Source organism: Gavialis gangeticus, unplaced genomic scaffold, assembly GCF_001723915.1.
Source record: "Gavialis gangeticus isolate Ggan-Ray unplaced genomic scaffold, GavGan_comp1, whole genome shotgun sequence".
NCBI classification, from domain to species: domain Eukaryota; kingdom Metazoa; phylum Chordata; order Crocodylia; family Gavialidae; genus Gavialis; species Gavialis gangeticus.
This window is the reverse complement of record NW_017729034.1, coordinates 75,464,968-75,476,758: the sequence shown is the minus strand read 5'-3', so window position 1 is coordinate 75,476,758 and position 11,791 is coordinate 75,464,968. Positions and strand designations below refer to the sequence as shown.

At 41.7% G+C, this 11,791-nt stretch overlaps 1 protein-coding gene across 1 annotated transcript in view; it reads right to left on the bottom strand.

Annotated features, from left to right (window-relative positions):
* NOX3 (NADPH oxidase 3) overlaps positions 1–11,791 on the bottom strand; it is a 62,733-nt gene that overhangs the window by 23,318 nt on the left and 27,624 nt on the right. The window contains exons 8-9 of the mRNA XM_019527703.1: positions 8,620–8,712; positions 4,237–4,490 (exon numbers count right to left, since the gene is read on the bottom strand). Of these exons, the coding sequence (XP_019383248.1) occupies positions 4,237–4,490; positions 8,620–8,712 (347 nt within the window). The remainder of the gene's footprint in view (positions 1–4,236; positions 4,491–8,619; positions 8,713–11,791) is intronic.

Here is an 11,791-nt window from a genome sequence, read left to right as displayed (position 1 = left end):
CCAGCAGGAGGGCGAGTTCCTCCTGCTTGTTCCCCATGCATGTATAACCCACCCCCGCTGCCAGCCTGGGATCCACGCCGGTTCTAGGCTCATCCATCGGGGCTGCACGTAGTGGCAGCAGCTGCTGGGTGCGGAGGAAAGCGGCTCCCCCACTTGCCGTGCCAGGCAGTGTTTGCTGCTGCTGCCCACCTGGAGCTTGCATGCTGCACAGCACAGAGGCAGCAGTGGCAGCCACACCACAGCCTACTGTGGCACGAGCTCTGTGTAGGCAGCAGCAGCAAACACTGCCCAGTGGGGCAAGCAGGGGGACCACTTTCCTGTGTGCCGAGCGGCTGCCCCTGCTGTGGTGCAGCCCCGACAGGCAAGCCCAGAGCCAGCGAGGGGCCCAGGCTGGCAATGGCAGTGGGTTACAAGCTGGTGCTGAGCATGGGGAAAAGCAGCCCCACTGGCGTCCCATGCTGCAGCTGATTGCAGCCCATGTGGGGCTGCCTGTGCCTGCTCAGGACAGCCCCACGCAGGCTTCGATAAGCTGCAGCATGGAGTGCCGGCCATGGGGTGGGGGAGGGGCCTCTTTTCCCCATGCTCAGCACCAGCTCATTCCCTGCTGGTGAGCACGGGGTCAGGGGTGCGCACTGCCCCCTGCCTGTACCGCAGGGCTGAGTGGGGCACTGGGAGTGAGCGTGCATGGGAGCCAGCAGAAGTGTGGGGCCCGCGCCAGTGTCCCGGGGCCAGTGCCTGCGGGGCCCAGAGAAGGGAGACAGGACACACAAGACATTGGGAAATTGGTCCCAAGATGGTGACCAGGGGACGGGGCACCTGTCAAGGGGCAGGACTACCCATGCAGCCCTTAGCAGCTTGCCAAAACTGGGTAAGTGGCCCTCCACCTGAAATAATTGCCCATGCCTGATATGAAGGACACTACTGCATCTAACCATCAACAGAGTTGGTTGAGGCAGCTTTCTCAAAGCAGCAGCAGGGGTTGAACTGGTTTTGCGATAGAGTTTTATTAGTTTATGATGCAGCTTCTTGTAATAGCAAGGGACTGAAATCAATTATATGAGGCCCCTTTTAGTCTTAAATTCCTATCATAGGAAATTAGGGTTGGAAGGGACCTCAGGTGGTCATATAGTCCAACCCTCTGCTCAAAGCAGTACCAGCCCCAACTCTATCATCCCAGCCAAGGCTTTGTCTAGCCAGGTCTTAAAAACCTCCAAGGATTGAGATGTCACAACCTCTCTGGGTAACCTGTTCCTGTGTTTTACTACTCTTCTAGGCTGCATCTAGACACGTGCAGATCTTTGTTTCTCCAGGAATAAGTAGCAGCACCACACCTTGTGTCACTGCTACTTGTCCCCAGGGAATGCCCATGCCATGCACCCTCTGGCATACAGCAGGTTATCCCAGGTGGGGTAGGGGAGGCTGGGGCCAGCTACTGTGCTGGCCCCAGAAGCCTTACCTGGGGTACTGGGGTCCTTGGGGAGATGCAGCACTCCTGAAGCTAGGAGCCTAGCCAGCAGCCAGAGTGTGGCTCTGGCTGGCTAGGCTCTGGTTTTGGGTGGCATGCACTGCTGCCATGTACAATGCCCAGTTTGTTTTTTGTGCAGGTTTTTTTGACCCTGGGATCCCCAGGGGTCAAAAAATGCCCCCACACTGCAAGATAGCAGCATGGAGAATGCCTGCATGTGTGGTATATGGTCCTGCAGATGGGTCTGCAACGCTACCTGCTGCACATCTGGGCTCTTCTGGATGCGGCTCAAATGAGAGAATTTTTCCTAATATCTAATCTAAATGTCCCTTGCTGCAACTTGAGACTATTGCTCCTTGTTCTGCCATCTGCCAGCATTGAGAACAGTTTAGCTCCATCCTCTTTGGAACCACAGGTAGTTGAAGGCTGCTTTTAAAATCCTCCCTCAATCTGTTTTTCTTTAGACTATATAAGCCCAGTTCCCTCAGCCTCTCCTCATGTGCCCAAGTACTGTAAACATTTTCATTGCCCTCTGCCGGACTCTCCAATTTGTCTACATCCTTTTGTAGTGAGGGCCCCAAAACTGGACACAGTACTCCAGATGTGGTTTTACCAGTGCTGAATAGAGGGGAATAATCACTTCCCTTAACCTGCTGGCAACACTCCTACTAATGCAACCCAGTATGCCATTAGCCTTCTTCACAACAAGGGCACATTGTTGGCTCATATTTAGCTTATTGCCCAATGCAACCCCCAGGTCCTTTTCTGCATTACATTAGTCTGTTAACTAACTAGAAAGCACAGCTACTATTCTCTTCTACAAGTATGAAAATAGAAGCCAGATCATTTGAATCCCGGTGATTACCAGCACACTTAATTCACAAGATGAGCTGCTCAGCAGATTGCTACAGTTTTTACTTCAAAAGCCAGCACTTCTCCAGTCATTTGGAGCTCATCAGTGCTTCCACACAGGTGTTAGCTTTAGCACGCTCTAATTAAAGTACCTGCAGTGTCTTGTGTATCAGTGTCCCTGTGCTTCAAAATGGCGGTAGGGGGTGCTTTAATTAAAGCTCACTGATTGAGCTTTAGTTAAAGTGCCCCCGCTGCCATTTTGAAGTGTAGGGATACTGATACACAAGATGCAGAGGCTGCTGGAGCATGCTAATTAGCACTGTCCAGCAGACCTGATTAATCTGTAATTATAGCCGCCCTACACATCTGCAGATACCCAATATGGCCCAGGGAACTGATTCACAAACCCTCATCCTTACAGCAGGATATGTGATCCTGCAAAGCACCCAAGTTCTGTTGCATATAATTATGTTTGTTTTCTTTTTTTATTAATTAAAGCACAAATACAATTTTTATTTAGAATCAGCTTTGTATTTTAGAGATATTTTTTCACAGCTAAGTCATTAAATAGCTTCTGTTTCAACTAAAATTTTTACTGTAGGTTGTTTTTGATATAGTTAGTCACCCATTTAGTTGTTATTTTTAGGTACTAGAGATGATGAAGTTTTGTTTTTGTTTTATTATTTTCTTAAATGTTGTAATATATTAAGGGGGAAATTTTACAGGGTGTGTTGAAAGATGACATTAGGGGCACTAAAAGTTTCCAGGCATGGCAGGGAGCCAGATAGATCCTCTTCTACTGTAAATCAGCCAAGTTCCACTAAAGTCTGAGGACCCATGTCAGTTTACAATAGCTCACAATCTGGTCTACATGCTTAAATAATTTTGAAAATTGATTTTAATAAGCTGACTTTGGGTAACATACTCTGAAGGTAAGATGTAAAGCTCAGACAAATAAATGGGGGATCTTTCCTTTGACATCAGTAAGCTTTGGACCAGTCTAATGCTATCCCTTACCTATATCTTTTTTATTCTTCTATTTCCCTGACTGCTTTCATTGGTTACAGTTAGATTCCCGTACACTGTGTGAGTTAAGCTTTTGTAATCAATCTAGCCATGTGAAGTTATACCACCATAGTCATGTTTCCTTCTTTTTGATTCCCCAGTTCATTAGAAAGCCCTTGTCCAATGGTATTTACTAAAGGGAGTCCACTTTGTTCCTGAGCCCTTTCAAATCCATTGGGATTCTGGTTGCCCTGCCCCATGACTTTCCTTTTCTTTTGGCACCTCAAACAGGGTTAAAAAAAATCAATATGCTTTTGATCCATCACGTACAACATAGGAGCAGATGCTTAGCTTGCGTAAGTCAATATAGCCCCATTACTTCAGTGGACCAATACTGATTTACATCAAATGAAGGCCTGGCTTGCTGTCTTTATCAGTACTCTATACATATCTGTCATAGAGGGATGAAGGTTCCTGAAGCCAGCCACTATGTGGAAGGAAATCATTGGGAGGGGGTGGGAGCAGATCAGGGTCTCTGGAGAGACAGACAGCAAGGAAGCTGGAAATAGCAAACCAGGTCTGTATTGGGAAGTCAGATATATTGCTGGGGGGCATTATAAGAGATATATGCAAGTACATAGATAAGAAGCTAGCATACATAAAGAGCTGATATCATTTTCATCCTGTTCACAAATGCACAGATACAGGTATGTGGCCATATTTACTTACAAACTGATTCTGAAACTGATTGTTGAGTGATTATTTGTCATCAGTCAACTTCTCAATGATAACTAAGAGATCTAAGTTAATTTTTATGTCTACCAAGTTGCTCTTTAGCAAGGTGGCATATTGAATTGGTTTAGGAATTTTTGTCTAATCCTGCAACAACAAAACATGCATATACATATTCAAACCTTGGTAGCTTCCAGGGTTCCTTAAAGGCTTTTTCCTCTGCTCCACAGGCCTTGAACAGAGCTCCAGTCCAATCACCAACAACCCGGATATGCACACTAAAGAATTCCTCTTCAGGAGCAGATGTGAGTGTGAAAGGATGCCACTCCAACTTTGATATGGAAGGGCACTGTAGAAAAATGTACTGGCCAGGCTCCATTTTAAAGCCATATTTCTTCATATGAAGTTCAAGGACTCCAGAGGAATGGGTCACTACCTGGACCACAGTAAAAACACAATAAATTATCTATATGTCCTGCAGTGTTTAACTTATGAGTTCAAGGTACTAGTCATTTTCAGACAGTTACAGGCCTCTTATTCACTTCTACTTGCCTTCAACCAAAGGGTTATGACAAGTAGCATATGCATCACTTTTGGCAGTGGATAATGGACTATACTGTGTCATAATGCTACTTAATCACCAGTAGATTGAGAGCTTCCACTGCATATGTTAGACAGAATTTTGCATTCTGAGTTTGAGAAGTTGAGGGAATCCTGTATAGGAGGCCATACTTTAGGCAGTCTTTCAGTTTAAGAGACCACACAAAAATATTATCAAAAATACAGAATCAATTCTTCTCTTATATCAAAGTAAAACTGGTCCAAAATAGATTTTTATGGAGTTAATACTGATTTATTCCAAAGTAAAAAGAATCAAACCCACTGGGCATGTCTACACATGTGCATTTACCGGGCAGTAACCAAAATTACTGCTCAGTAAAAACGGTGACTTATGCTGGCTTGAGTGTAAATTTGATACCTGCATTATGCAGGTATCAAATTTATGCCCAATTAGCTACTGTACAATAATGCACGTGTAGATGTCTCACTGCACAGTAACACTGTGTGTGGACTGACTTGAGACTAACTTTAGTCCCAAATCAGTCCACACACAGCATTAATGCACTTTAATACCTGCACATGTAGACACTGGCCTATTCCTGCTTGCTGTGCAGTAAATTTAAGCCAGCATAAATGAACATGTAGACATGCCCACTGAGCACAAATCTAATTAATTTTAATAAAAGCTCATTGAGTTAAGAACCCATTCTATAGCAATATAATGAATGATTGCTTAAGACAAGTTTGTCCACTGAAATTATCATTTTAGAATTGCTTTTTAAATCTTTGTGAAATCATCATCAAGATCTCATCTGCCATACCTATCACTTACACAAGGTAAGTGTGATTCTGATCTCTGCTTTTTTCCTGCAAAACAAAATTGACTTAAATACAATTATTCTTGATTGTCACTAGTGTGAGAATATGTAGGTAGATCCACAGCTGACATGAACTAGTAGAGCTCCACTGAAGTCAATATGACTATGACACTTTAGGATCATAGAAAAGTAAAGCAAGAAAGGATCTCAGAATCTTATCTAATCCAACACCCTGCTCAAATTAGGATCACCCCTGACAAAACTAGCCATGTCAAGCATCTCTCCAACCTGCTTTTAAAAATTTCCAGGGTTGGCTATTCCAAAAGGTCTCAAAGTAGCCTGTTCTAATGCTTGACCACCCTCCTAGTCAGAATGTTCTTTCTAATCTCCCATGTAAATTTCTTCTGCTGCAGTTTGAGGCCATTGTTCCTAGTCCTGTCCCCTGTGATCACAGAGAAAAGTCTATTTCCATCCTCTTTATATGAGTCCTTCAGGTATTTGAAGACTGTAGTCAAATCTTCCCTCAGTTTTTTCTTCCCTAAATAATTCTAGTTCTTTCAGCAGACATATATCTGGCCAGGACTCCACCTGGGACAGTTTGTCCTTCTCCCTCTCCCTGTATCTTCTTTGTAGGGCTCTGGCTCCAGAGGCTCCAGTAGTGGGCAGTGGCACTTTATGCTGCTGCTAAGGAGAGATGTCACCCCATTATTTTGACACAGACATTCATGTAAAGAGGTCAAATAACCCACTGTTTTTAGTGGCAAAAATATGGGATTATATCTCACCCCACTAGCAGTGAATTCCAGTTGCTGTCACCCATCGTCATTCACTAGAGCTATGTTTCCCAGAATGCACTTCAGTCACTGATACATGCTCCTGTGCTTCTGTTGCTTGCTACCAGGACAGCAGCTAGAAAGTGCAAGAGAAAGGGGAGCAGGGTAAGGTGCCTCCCACTCCATTCTGGCACCTCCTTTCTCTTATGCATTGCCTGGGGCTCATGCCCTGCTCACCCACCCATCCTTATACAACTGTCTTTCAGCCTTTCTTCATAATTTATGTTTCCTTGGCCTATAATAATTTGTCAGTGCTTGCTGGACACCTTCCAATGTGTCCACACCTTCCTTGAAGTGTGGAGTCCAAAACTGAACACAGTAATCCAGGAGAGGCCTCACCAATGCTGAACTGAGCGCTTGATTTGCAAGAGACACTTCTGTTAATACAATCCAGTATGCTGTTGGCTTTTTTTTGCAATACAAACACACTTATCTCATATTTAGTTGATGGTCCACTATGACCCTCAGGTCCTTCTCTATAGTACTGCAGCCCAGCCAATCATTTCCTAGTCTCTATTTGTGCATACAATTATTCTGTCCCAAATGCATAAATTCACGTTGCCCTTGTTAAATATAATCTGACTGATTGTGGACCATTTTTCCAGTTTATACAGATTATTCTGGATTCTAGCCCTGCCCTCCACAGTGTCTGCAAATTCACTCAACTTGATATCATCCACAAATTTGCTAAGTGTGCACTCCATCCATTTCTTCAAATAATTAATAAAGATGTTTAGCAATACTGGAGTCAGGACAGGCCCCTGGGGAGCCCCACTCGATACCTCCTCCCAACTAGATGTTGAGCCATTGATGGGTAGCCGCTGGGCATGATGATCCAACCAGTCATGTATGCACCTTATAGTACTTTCATTTACTCTGTATTTCCTTAGCTTTCTACCTTGCTAACGGTATATCACATCCATTGCTCCTCCACCACCCACAGAGACTGTCACCTTATCAAAGGAAATCAGACTGATCAGTCAGGACTTGCTTTTGGTGAATGCATGCTGGTTGCATAACGACCTGCTCCATGATCTTTTCAGGTATAGAGGTCAGGCTGACTGGTCCTTAATTCCCTGGATTGTCTTTCTTCCCTTTCTTAAACATGACACTATAATTGCCCTTTTCCAATCATCTAGGTCCTCATCTGATCTCTGTGAGTTCTTAAAGAGGGTAGCTAATAGCTCTGAAATTACCTCAGCCAATTCCTTCAGTACCCTAGGGTGCATCCCATCTGGCCCTGCTAACTTGAAAGCATCTAGCTTCTCTAAGTAATCCCTAACCAGTTCTGCCATTAACATAGGCTGCTTGTCTCTATTTTTGCTGCCAATTTCACTCATCATCTGATAGCTGTCCCTATTTGTGAAGACTGAAGTAAAAAAACCATTAAATATTTTAGCCTTCTCTTCGTCATCCATATCTAGGTTGCCTTCCATATTCAGTAAGGTACTTACATATCCTTTGGTCTTCCTCTTTTTTCTGACATACTTGTAGAATCCCTTTTTATTATCTTTTACATTGCTTGCCTCTTGCATCTCAAATTGTGCTTTGCCTTCTCTGATTTTATGCCTGCATACTAATGCAATAATACTCTTATACTGTTCCCCAGCAATATGATCTAGTTCCTACTTTTTGCTTTTTAAATCACCAGGTGATACCTTTCACAACACCTAGAGGTCTCCAGACCTTGAGGATGAAATCCTAGCCCCACTGAGGTAAATGGGAGTTGTGACATTAATTTCAGTAGGGTCAGGATTTCATGCTATGAGCTCAAAGCAAGAGTGACATTATTTGACCTCAGGTCTGTATCATAGTGTCATTAGTCTGTTACTTTGTAGTTTTAATTTGCTCATATATAGAACATTCTTGGGGATTTATCAAAGTGGGTTCAAAACCTAAAAGAAACCTCCAAAAATTTGTAAAACTGCAAGATAATAATGGGAATGAAAGCAACAGTAAGGATAAATCTGTAGAGTATATAGAGCAGTGATTCTCAACCAGGGTGCTGGGACACCCTGCGGGCCAAGAGATCTTTAGAAGGGTGCTACACGATGTGAGGGGATAAGCAGGTATGAGGACATAAATGTAAGCTCAGGCTCATCCCTTCCTGGCTGCTGCCCACCTCAACTATCCAGCAATTCTGCAAGAAGATAGGCACTGTAATGAATAAATTCATTTTTGAAATGGGGCGCTACTCAATTCACAAAAGTTTTGGTGCCTCAGACCCAAAAAGGTTGAGAACTACTGATGTAGAGACTACCAACAAAATTTAAAAATGAAAATTTCTTCTGATAAAACCATTTAATCTGCATTCTTTTTTTCCTCTTTTGGGCATTAAATCTGTCTTACATACCTTTGTAATGACCACTTTTTGCTGAGATCTCCAGAATCTAACAATCCGTTCACAGATATGCAACACCATGGGACCCAAAAGCCATTTCCAAGTCTGTAAATGTTACACATGAACAAAAATCTTAAAATATGAAGTGTTTTAATTTCTGGTAAAATCCTGCCATTAGCCGAAAATGTAATTATTTGACCTTTCTTCTGTAGCTTTTGATCCACCTGACACAAGAACATTTTTCTTGTACTATAGGACAAAACTGGCATTCACCTGAAATGGACATAATGGATTTCTTAACAGGTATACTACAAAAGCAAAGTTAATGGTATCTGTAATCTGGCCAAGACCAGCCATTGAAAGTCTATTTCTATTAACAGATAAAAGGATTCATTTACTTTGGGGCTGTATGTAAATGCTATTGCTAGGTCAGGAAACATATAAATGAATACATTCTTGGACAGTGTTCCATTGTTTCAGTCTTCTGCTCCTGGCAGAGATGTATACAGCGGAGCCACTCCAAAATTTCAGTGGGGTCAGATAGGAATGTCTATCTTCTCCTGTGTGCCCCCATTGTTGGCTATGAGACTTCAGGTATACAGATATATGCTGAACTCACTGGGAATAGGTTCAAAATGTTCAGTCACACTGAAAATTTATATTCTTATGCAGTCGATTAGGCTCTCCTGTATCAATGACTGTTCTTAGCTAATCTATGATACTAAGATGATCCTATTGTAGATATTATAGATGATCATTGCACTTGCTGATCATATATACTGATCATTATAATGATCAAAGTTACTTAGCTGATCATGTACATTAGCTGATAATAGTACTCAGTTGGACTATGATAGCTTTAGATAATTAGATATAATTGGAACTGCAAGATTAAAAAATGCAGACATTTATCTCTATAGAGGTCACCATCGTATTTCCAGTCTCATATGTGGAAAAGTGCACATAAAGCTCACTTAAGCTAACTGGAGACCTGAAAACAAAGATATATAGCTTTTAAAACCACTAAAGAGTAACTTTTTGTTTGCTGAAATATTGAATTAAACATATAAGAGGGTGACTGGTTTATAATGCATGTTTTATAAAGAACTAAATCAGATTATGTGGCTCCTTTAAAAAGTGTTAAGGGGATGGAGTTGTAATTTTTCTAAATTGAGTACTGAAAATTAAATTAAAAAGATGTTTGAATTATCAGAACGAATAGGCAAAAGACAGTACATTCTGAATTGAAGCAGAAACTCATATCTTTCATTGTCCCTAAATACTATAGGTATCTCTGCACAGTGGGTAATTTCACATGTCCTGAATACATTAGCATATATCAAGGCACAATAATGATGAAACCTGGTTTTCTCCCTTTTATTTGGACTACCTGTAAATAAAAACATGTGATGGGAATTTTAAAACTATGTGATGTCCTATGCAAGAGCTCAGCCCAGGCTCTCAAATGTGCACTGGTTCAGCAAACCATTTTAAAATACATTCAATTTAAAATGTCTTTTGGTTGGTTAAGAATAACAGAACATCCGCCAGAAGTGGCAGGCTCCTAAGTGATAGAGCTTCATGCCTGGTAATCAGGAAATTTGTATTCTTGCCCAGGCAGTGATTTCTCTTTGCAATTAGAATGAACTGAAATGGTGTTAGACTGGCTCAAGATAGGGTCTGATGATATAGGGCCTGACACCCATATATTAATGGCATTGTGTCACCAACCTCAGTGGAAGCAAAATCAAGCCCATAGGGGTTGACAGATACAGTACAGGATAGTACAGAAATCTCATTATGGTTTTTACCCTTTGGATTTTTAAACTGAATACAGAAGTACCTACCAGATATTGTTACAGCATAGCCCATTTCCCATCCAGCAATATAACATTCTAACGGATGATCTATGTTTCATATGGTATTATCACAATCCATTAAAATAATGTGACTTTGTAAATATGGCTTTGAGTATGCAGGAAGGTGTGGCAAGGAGAGAAGGATAAGTTCACCAGCTAACTTGATGATAATTAATGTCAGGGCATGCTGCTGAAAGCAAGCTTCAGTCTGTATTCACGGTGCATAGCTGTGTATTGATTTTTATGGAGACATTGTAGCTGAAATTTTAGAAAGGCATTTGCTTCCTCATTAATATGTGGGTTGGATAGTGGCTAACAATAGTTTAGTTTAAGAAAAATCAATGTCAGCCATTGAGAGCAATATTAGATACTGAATGTTAATTTTTCCTTTATTTTAAAATTTCTCTCTCTATTTTTTCATTTTGAAGAAAACAGCATCTGAGCAGCCCAAAATACCTACATTTGAAATGTTAAATAGTTTTGTTTAGACGATAGACATCTGACATGCTGCACAGGTCTGCCATTTAATTACCCACCCCCCCATGGATTTGCAATCCTACAAACCAGCATTCTGTGGGACATTTTTCTTGTTTTCCCACTTTTCCCTTTTAATGCCCCACTACTAATTCTGTCCTTGTCATTTAGTGTAGGATTTTAGAAAAGCATGGTGGGAACTACATAACCCAAAGCAAGGACATAATTTTATTTCTAACTTCTCTCTGTGATTTCAATCATTCCTCCTGGTGCAGAAACACACAAAAAAAATCTCTTATCTAAATCCCTGCATGTCCTGTTACACAATATTTCTATTTGTCTATCCTTTTGCCTACATGTTCTTCAGACAAGGACTGTCTTTATGCTTCTATGATGAATGCCTCAACAACATTGTTGATACTGAATGAATAATAAATGAACAATATAAAAATGAAGTTCATAATGGATTTTTTTTTTAATAGAAAGGGTGTTGTGATGGAGCAGTTAAGTCGTCTTACTACAGATCCAAAAATGTGATTCAAGTTAGACTTGCACTGATAGCCACCATCATCAACCCAGCTGTAAATAGGTTCCTGGTCATTCAGGCTAAGGATTCAAAGACACCTGGGGTACTTACACAGGTACTAACTTTCTGACAGTTAAAGCGACTTAATGTACGTGTAGCAGAGTCAACTTAAATGTGGTGCAAGATACTACACCTCTGAGGTGTATTATCTTGAGTCACATTAGTTGAGTAGACTTGGTGGTATCTACCTTGGGTGTGTGTAGATGAAACAGGGGCCCTAAGTGGAAGTGGTGGGTTTTTAAAAACACCACTTAAATTTAGGGTG